The sequence below is a fragment of the Homarus americanus genome, unplaced genomic scaffold (assembly GCF_018991925.1).
Source record: "Homarus americanus isolate GMGI-L3 unplaced genomic scaffold, GMGI_Hamer_2.0 scaffold24260, whole genome shotgun sequence".
In the NCBI taxonomy this organism is placed as follows: Eukaryota; Metazoa; Arthropoda; class Malacostraca; order Decapoda; family Nephropidae; genus Homarus; species Homarus americanus.
The window spans coordinates 3,945,887-3,955,646 of record NW_024721079.1 but is presented as its reverse complement, the minus strand read 5'-3'; the positions used below and the strand labels follow the sequence as shown (position 1 = coordinate 3,955,646).

General features: G+C 44.5%; 2 protein-coding genes across 2 annotated transcripts in view; both read left to right on the top strand.

The window, feature by feature from the left end:
• Positions 1–2,140, top strand: part of LOC121861340 (protein deadpan-like) — a 12,128-nt gene extending 9,988 nt beyond the window's left edge. Inside the window, exons 4-5 of the mRNA XM_042358989.1 lie at positions 3–1,153; positions 2,070–2,140. Coding sequence (XP_042214923.1) covers positions 3–1,153; positions 2,070–2,140 — 1,222 coding nt within the window. The remainder of the gene's footprint in view (positions 1–2; positions 1,154–2,069) is intronic.
• Positions 2,141–7,013: 4,873 nt separating this feature from the next.
• Positions 7,014–9,446, top strand: LOC121861583. The gene is made up of 2 exons (XM_042359465.1): positions 7,014–7,069; positions 8,585–9,446. The coding sequence occupies exons 1-2, from the start codon at positions 7,058–7,060 to the stop codon at positions 9,275–9,277; spliced, it is 705 nt and encodes a 234-aa protein (XP_042215399.1). The 5' UTR covers positions 7,014–7,057; the 3' UTR covers positions 9,278–9,446.
• Positions 9,447–9,760: the final 314 nt, after the last annotated feature.

Here is a 9,760-nt window from a genome sequence, read left to right as displayed (position 1 = left end):
AGGTATGTGTCAAGAATCGAGAGTGTGGACAATGCTGTACGACAACGCCTTCTGCAGCACCTGGGTCAGTGTGTCTCTGGGCTGACGGCCATGACCCCCATGTCCTTCACGGCCATGGCGGGGCTCCCGATGCCTATGGCCCACCTGCAGGGAAGCTCGCTCCCCCCAGGACCTCCCCCCACACTTCAGCAGGGCCCAGGGGATGTCAACAATAATCAGGCGCGGCTGTTACATGGTCTTGTTGCAGCCAGATTAGCAGCTGCTGGGGACGCTGCAGGGGCAGCTCTCCTTTTACATGGGGGTCTGTCTCTCCTGGCCCGCGTCGCACCGCACCCTCAACCCCCAACCCAGCCAACAGCACCTCCACATCAAGGGGCATCGACAGTGCCGCCTCCCCAAAATGTGCCGCAGCCACCACAAGTTCTACAGTCTCCAGTTGTCAAAATAAATGAGGGTGCATCATCCTCCGGGGAGCGCCCCCTGCGGCCGTCTGCTTTCACAGCTGTGAGACGGGCCTCATCCCCACCCAGAGCGCCTCTCGAAGTACACTCACGCCCACAGGAGACTTTAACATCCAACCCCACCCAGCAGGTCGTAGCTCCCACAGCAAGAAGATTCATTGGAGGTCCAGAGACTCATCCAGAGACAGTTGTTCGTGCACAGGTTGCCGTCCAGCCCGTGAACCTGACCATGTCTGCCCCTCAGGACACCGAGGTTCGTGCACCACTTGACTTTTCCTTTAGAAAACGAACTTTAAATATACCAACACCGACTCATCCTGCACCAACCCATGTCACGACCACACACACGATGCCTCCACACACTACCCCCATACACAGTGACGTCAAGCAGAGCTTAAGCACACACTTGACACCTTCGCCGTATGTCCCCGCCCTCACCCTGGCCACCAAATACCAACTCACACAAAGTTCACAGACAGCAACCATCAAGAGACCTTTGGAGGTGCAAGACACCTCTTGTTCTCGCCCATCTAAGATGATAAAGACAGAATATTCCTCCCTGGCAGGACCCCCCATCACTGTGCGTCTCGTACCTTCAGGTCACCCTGTAGACCCCTCACACGCGACGCCTCCCTCACACACATCACCTCCCTCACACACATCACCTCCCTCACACACATCACCTCCCTCACACACATCACCTCCCTCACACACATCACCTCCCTCACACACATCACCTCCCTCACACACATCACCTCCCTCACACACATCACCTCCCTCACACACATCACCTCCCTCACACACATCACCTCCCTCACACACATCACCTCCCTCGCACACATCACCTCCCTCACACACATCACCTCCCTCACACACATCACCTCCCCCACACACATCTCCACCCTCACACACATCTCCACCCTCACACACATTTCCACCCTCACACACATTTCCACCCTCACACACATCTCCACCCTCACACACATCTCCACCCTCACACACACTACCTCCTACACACATATCCCCTCCCTCACACATATCCCCTCCCTCACACATCACTCCTCCTTCGCTCACATCACCTTACTCCGTCACATCCTCACACACGTCACCGGGACCCTCGCCGACTGGTCCGACGACGCCCAAGAAGGAGGTGACGTCAGAAGACAACACGTCGCCCGACAGACCCTCCACCTCCGCCACTCAGGAAGATAAGGATATGTGGCGACCCTGGTGAGCTTAACGACGCACCTGTCAAAAAGTTGTAAAATCGGACGGTGAACTTCCTCATAAGACACAACTGTTGTCATCAAGTTTGAGAAATTCACCACCTATTTTTTCTTGAAAACCCAGTGATTTTCTTTAACCTAAGCCCCGTTTTTTTTTTAGTCATATCAACCTTATTTGGCCAACTCTATACATACCATTAGTGTATAAAAACTGGTGATAAAACCCTCTGAGGTACACTCCAACCCGGTGTGACACGGCTAACCTGATCTCTTAACTCCCACATCGTGTATAGATCTCAGTAGCTCAAGTGTCTGGTGAGATTGGACACGGCCAACACGAGCTACGTCCTCATGATACTAACTTGGGTAATATTCGCAACAGAGTCCTATGTAGAGAACCGGTCGAGGTGGTTCATTCCCTGTGTCAGCCCACCCACCTGTGTGTATCACTAATGACAGTAAATTGTGTATTGTTCTTACACAGAAAGCCTCCAGTATAACATTACATTCTTAACAAGATGTTTATATTTTATTTGTTATTTGTAATTATAATGTGACGTTGAAAGTAAGATTGATCTTTGTTGAGGATAGTTTTAGCGTTTGTTGTTTAGTAAAGGTCTCCATCAATGCTTCAAGTGGTGACATACAAGACTGTATCAGAGTACTTGTAGTCATGATGAGGTTCTGCTGTAAGTGTTAGTCGTCTGTGTAATTTAGTTTATAAGTGACTGTATCCTATAATGTACTTTACAGAGATTCCTACTACCTTATATTTTTTTTTTTTGTGTAAACACAGACAGACCTGGTGATATTTAGGCGACACACCCATCATGCTCAGTAGGCCGAAGACTATTCTAATAATTTCTACCAATAACCAAAGTCCATATGTGACTTATCGTGGTTAATGTGTCTAAAACTGTAGGCGAAGTAGTGGATATTTAGTGACCTGATCTCTTCATCAAGTTCCAGATTACAAGGACGTGACATTAACAGTAGTATAGTATATTATATTCGTGAAAAAAAAAAAAATATAAAAATGCCAAAATAGATAAATAATCGAAAGAATACGACCCCAAAAATATGTAAATGTGTATAGTTTTTTATATATAAATTATGATGTATCTTAAAGGAGTGAGAGGCAGACTCTGTTATTTAATTGTTACACACACACACACACACACACACACACACACACACACACACACGAGCCCAACACAGCGAGGAGTGACCCGACGCTGCTATATGGGATACAGCATTACATTATCGGCTGCTGAGTTATTGAGTTTCGTGTTATCGGACGCTGTGTAGTGCTGTGTGTGAAGAAGTCCCGACTCCTACCTTCTCACACACTGCCCTTTCGTCCTCCTCCTCCTCTTGCTGCTGCTGCCTCACCCCGTGCCAACTCTGTACTTACCTCCTACCATAGATAAATGTATCCAATCGGTTCACTTAAGGAACGGCACAAAGACGGTGACTTTAGATGGCGTTTAGTTATGGTAGAATCCTAAGGTAATTTTAATGATTTGACCATCAGTTTGTTTTTTTACTTAAATAAGCCAGTTAATGCGTTTTACATCTCCAATAAGTTTAAACATTATTTATATTTATCGTTGAGAATCTGCGCCTCATAGAAAACGGGAAATATTAGCAGATACTCCGTTAGAAGTTCGTGTTATGAGGTGATGGGTGACGGAAATGAGTCCGTGAATGTTTACTTTGCCTTTGTTGTTTATGAATAAGAAGTTATATTTACACGTTCTTCTGTTTGTTTCAATTTAGAGGGGGGGGGGGTGGTAGTTAATATTCATGGAAGGTGTGAATGGAGGAGAGTTTTGATGAAGACAAGTAAGTGAATGCAGTGACGCGTAACACCATACTGCCTTCATCATCCAAGGAATGTGAACGACGTCACCGAGATGTCGTTCACTGTTCTATGTAGTGTAAGTTTGTGTTAACTCTGTGATATCTTAAGGAATAAATAATATATAAATTGTAACCCTGTTTTTAGTATCTTCCTTACCTCGATAAATATAAATGTATATAGAATTTGTATATAAACATCGTTACTCTCGTGTTAAAGAGGATTTGTTTTGTTATGCGTGGAAAAAAAAACAATCTCACTGAAGTTATGTTTTATAGAATGATAGGCTACTTTCTTTCACTTTGTAAAACTTTCACTTGTTCCCAGGTTACGTTTGGGGGTTATTTAAATTTTATAGGGGTTAAGTAAGTGCAGGTGATGTTATGATATATGTACATAACCAATAGTCTCTCTTTCTCTCTCAGTAACAATACAATCGTTGCCTGTGGATGTAGGTCAGTGAGGCTCTTACCACAAAGCAATAAGAGGGGGAGGGAAGAGGAGGCGTTGGATGGGGGGGGAGGAGGTGAGGAAGATCCCAGCCCGAGGTTGTGTTGAGAGTAATTGCTATCGGGGCTGACTGGACGACCTTGTCTTGCCCGGAGGAAGATTCACTCCTCTCACCGTGACTGGGCGTGGTCGCTTGGAGATGGATTGTGTGTGTGTAGGAGTGCGATGGACGTAGAGTAGAGTAGGATGGGATTTATCTGGGTGAGACCGGTGGAATAGGACCTTTGTGGACTTGAGGTAGGGTAGGGTAAGGTAGGACTTCTGTGGACAGGTTTAAAGCTACCGGATTACCTTTGGGTGGGACCGCAGTGGGTGGGACTAGACCGCGTGGGACTAGAGCGCGTGGGACTACAGTGGGTATGACTAGACCGTGTGGGACTACAGTGGGTATGACTAGACCGTATGGAGCTACTTAGATGCTGCCCCGGTTAAGTGGTTCGCTGCACGACCTCCTATCTACCGGTAAAGGAAGTCAAGGTCACATCACACTGGTAGTCTTGGCCCGGTTTGTCTATTCTCCCGGTTGTGTGGTGGTGGTACTGGTGTGTCCTCCCAGCACTGTGCAAGGAGGGTTACAGTAGCCTTGGTTTTCCTGATCACCTGAAGATTACCTTACACACACACTCTAGTTTATGTCATCTGATGGTTCAACACCCTATTGCTATATCTGGTTAGGTGAAGTGAGGTTAGCTTGCGTATAAGTTAGGTTAATACAAGTCAGGTTAAGTCAGTGTTAATGTGGTTAATCTTTAGGTGAAATAATCTAAGGGTGTCTAATCTTCAGATGATCTAATTAACCCACCCCCAAAAATATACTAAACCTTCACAAAGTCTAAAAAAAAAAACCATAAATAAAATTAAATTACTTGACATTTTACTTATTATTTCCTTACAAAAATAAAAATCACCAAAGAAAAGGAATTTGTCTAAAGTATCTGTGTCGTTCATGGTTACGTAAGAGTCAGGGTGGCGAGCTTTTTTTTCCCTTAAGATCCTCTCCCCTAAGGCGGTGAGTGCCCTCTTCTTTGTGTTTCTTCATTCTTCTTCCTTGTAACTAAATCCTCTTGAGTGTTATTCAGTCGTGTCTGATCCCATTATATAGAGGTTTAGATGATGTTAAGTTTAATTCAATACCCCAGAGTTTTTATATTGATCGTTATTTTGTTTATTTAATAATATATTTTATTTATTTATCTTTATTATATAGTTCTTTATTTTCTATTTGATTATTATTTTATTTATTTGTTCTATTTTATTATTTATTTTTGTTTTATTTTGTATTTATTTACTTCCCTGTCCTTGTTCGGTCCAGGGAAGTGTAGTCGGCAGTCATGTATAGCGCCGGGTTACGCTGCCTCCTTGCCTACCGAGAGCTTCATGTTGTGATGTATCCATGCGAGCCGTCCTTAATGTCCACTCATGCATATAGGATCTACTTTCACACACCCAGAATAGGAAGAGAACTTGAAGCTGTGATTAAGTTGTGGGTAAATAAGCTGGGGTAAATAAGCTGGGTGGAGGTAAATAAGCTGGTGGGAGTAAATAAACTGGGGGTGAAATCCTCAGTTTATCCTAAATCTCTGTTATTTTTTAGTTTTGTGAGGAACAATCGTCACGAGAATACTGCTTCTGTATGTGAGGTGCTCTTGTCTGTCAATCCTGTATAAATGTGTGTAAATCCTGTACAAATGCCTATCAATCCTGTATAATTATCTCTATGACCATAAATTCCATGTTTGAGACAATAAATGTTACCTATATAAATGCCACCAGTAAATTATACCCGTGTCATCATTAGTGGGACTAGTTTAGAATAATACATTATTAGTAATGAGACATATTCAAACATGCAAATTCACTATTACCTGCATAATCAGTAGTTACCTGTTCATTAATAAGATCATTAATGTAGACAGTAAGATGACTGAAGATACGTGTTTTGGTAAATTAGATATGCAAGTTCTTCATAACCTGTGTGTGTGTGGTGCATATTAAATAACCTTGATGTATCCACTTTTAATCAGTTAGACAGATGGAGAGACAGTGTGTAATACGAGAATTAATTAAACAGATAGACAGGTAGACAGTTGACGTCAGAAGTAATATTAAACACCTCAATGTTAAATAAGGGAAGACAGAAAACTACATGAACGAACAAACTGAAATGACACAAAAAGATGATAAAAATGATGACCCTCTCTCTTAACAGGTCATTATTGGTGCAGTGTCTTGAAGCATCATATCACTACTACCTATTGAGCATGATTATGTAACTGAGGTGGCGTGTGTGGGTGCGTGTAGTGCCTGGGGGTTAGATCGAGGGGGGGGGAGGGGGAGGGTATTGACCGACAGGGGAGAGAAAAGAGATGGGGAGAAAGAGAGAGAGATGTGGTGAATTCCAGAGATGGTGACGTTGACTGGCCATTGAGAGAGAGAGAGAGAGAGAGAGGTAAGGAGGAGCTTTGAGAGAATTAGAGAGAGAACGGGGAGGAGAGAGGGGCGTTGACGGACCCATGAGAGAGAGCGAGGGAAGGAAGAGTGTTGAGAGAATGGGAGAGAGAGAGAGAGGAGGAGGAGGGAGAGCCGTTGACTGACCGGCAGATAGGCAGAGCATAGGTAGCGTCTCCCCCTTCAGGATAGCCTGGGGTACGTACTATCATAGTCTAAACCGGACCACGGCCACTCCCTCCTCTCAAGGCCATCCACGAAAGCCCTTACCTCACCCTTCAAGCTCCTTCAATTTTTAACACTTAAATAACTATAAAAATCACCCATTTTATAGATTCCACCCCAAGTGACATTTATTAAAACCCCGTAGAAGGCGCGGATATAGTTATAGCAGGAGGCCCCGAAGGTATAGTGGCGGGGGAAGTTTACGCCACAAGAAAGAGACGCATCGGTGTCGTGGTGTTGAGGTCCCAGCCCAGCCCAGGTACAGTATATAAAGGCTTTCAACAGGCAGGTCACCCGTACATTAGCTCACTCGCCGATCCCCAGACATGAAGGTTCTCGTAAGTGCTTCCTCATTATTTTTAGTTACAGCCGCTGTGTTATAACTTAGTGATGCCGACCGGATTCTCTTCTACTCGTACTTCCAATTGTGAGAATATATTTAGGATTGAGACGTATCTAGGATTATGATAACGAATCTAGGATTGTGAGACGTATATAGGATTTTGAGAATGTATGTAGGATTGTGAGGACGAGTCTAGGATTGTGAGGACGAGTCTAGGATTGTGAGGACGCATCTAGGATTGTGAGACGTATCTAGGATTGTGAGACGTATCTAGGATTGTGAGAACGTATCTAGGATTGTGAGAACGTATCTAGGAGTCATGAGAATATATCTTTCTCTAAGTATCTCTCTCACGATGGCTCGCTATCTCCCAGAGAGTTGATATCTCTTGGGGTGAATTGATGCGCTTCACATACTGTACATTCAATGTGCTATCAGTGTATACCTGGATATATTTAATTAAGATATATTTCAGTTTCACCTGTACAAACACACACCTGTACATTCTCTGACAGTTGATAATACACGTCTTTTACTTTTTGGGTAAAATAGATAATTATTTCAAATCTCGATTAAGACACTGGCATAAGATTGTTACAGTGAGATATGTGCTGTAGCTGTCACTGTAATGGTTATGTTATGATTACCTTTGTTATATCTGTATAAAACTCTGTATTTTGACACCGGTATACAGGAGGTTACACTAGGTACACTTACATGAATACACTTCTTGTCTTGTGTCCAGGAGCGTACTGTGTTCCCCCTATTCTCTCTCTCTCTCTCTCTCTCTCTCTCTCTCTCTGTAAAAGGAAACTACCGCATTTATCTTCTCTCTTAGTCATTGTCATCCATATTTAGTACCTGTACCCTCTTCTTTTTTTCTCTTCCTCTTTCTTCTACTTTATTGCCGTGTCTGTGCTTCGTATTCAGGGTAGAGTGAGTGTTTGAATATCACTTCTTTCTCTGTGTCGTCGAGGTGTCTTCCTCCGCCATGCCGAGGGCTACTTTGGCACAATCGTTGTGGCTTACAGTCGGTAGATAATATATCCCCTTTACCTGTACGGGCGTGGTACTTGTACTTGTATTGGGGATTGCTGGCCACTTCGCCTTTGGGCTATTTCGGCGTGGTGTCTCTTAGCTCGATATATGGCCCACCACCCCAGCTGTTTAAAGCAACACGTCTGTTACTGTTATATATGGTCCACTATACGTGTTGTACAGTGCCAGGTGTTTGATGGTACTATCACTTGTTGAGTAAAATAGTCCAGATTCTGATGTCGCCATACTATTGGTAAATAGCAGACACTCAGTTAAGATGTGTACCCATATAAATGTAATCAAACATGTACGCTCCCGGTGAGTTTGTGTAAGTAGACGCAGTTGTCCATATAGACTGTACTGTGTGTTTGTATGTTCCCGATAACCTCGAGGAAGTTTTGTTCGCTTCCTATGACTATTCTTAGGATCATCAATAAAATTAGTTGATTCAATATTTTGTTGGTATCTTCAGGTTCTTCTCGCTTTGGTGGGCGCCACCTGCGCCGCCGCCCTTCCCATGGAAGTTCCTGTCCCCGTGACGGACACTGAGGAAGTGGTGCAAGCCAAAGCTGAGTTCGAGGCAGCCTTCAAGGCCGCCGCCGCCGCTGCTGCTGCTGACGAAGTCCCTGAAGTTGTTGTTCCCGAGGGCGCCCCCCTACCTGTGGAAGACACCGAGGAAGTCGCTGCTGCCAAGGCCGAGTTCAATGCTGCCTTTGAGGCTGCTATTGCTGCTGACGGTTCTCTCCCCGAACTCGTAGTACCAGAGGGTGCTCCCCTACCTGTTGAAGACACTGAAGAAGTCGCTGCTGCTAAGGCTAACTTCCAGGCTGCTTTTGACGCCGCTGCAGCTCGTGCTGAAGCCGCCCCCGACACCGACCTGGATGGTAAAATCTCCACCTACACCGGCCTCCTCTCCACCATCGACGGCAGACTGTCTCCCTTCTACACCAACACCTTCCCATACGGTGCCTACGGTTTCCACGCCCCCTTGTTTGCTGGAGCCCCAGTAGTTGCTGGAACTAACGCAATCGCTGGATCCCCTCTGACCTACAGTGGTCTTGGCCTCCCAGCAACCTTTGGTCTTCACGGTACTTATGCCTTCCCCGGCGCTTTCGGTCTCCACGGCATTCCTTTCATCCAGCTCGCCGACGCCGAGGCTGAGTAGGACTCATCTAGTTTGCTACCTTCTGTATGTGAGAATTTTGTAACATAAGAACTCAAAAAATAAAATCAGTACCATGCCTTTACAAATTATTTTATTTTTTGTTACATCAATGTTGATAAACCTGTAAACAGCTAAAAATAAAATTTCCCATGGAAACCCAATTTGAAAATTACTTTTTTTTATAATTCCTCGAAAATCGTATACTGTAATCTTTATCTACAAAGGTAAGTAAAGGTTTTGCAGATAAGTTGCAAAAAGTCCTTTAGTAATAATTGTTGGATGAAGCAGAACCTTCCTTACGTTGAGGACCACAGAAAGGCCACCGCTTAACTCTCTGCCTTACCTAACGGAGACGAACGAGTGATTCGCCGCCCTCGCATATAGAGGTCGATCCTGAGATTCATGAAAGGAAGATATGAAAGTTAAAGCCAGAGGAGCTACATGGTGTAATTCATCTGTCTACATTGATCACACTTTTTCCCC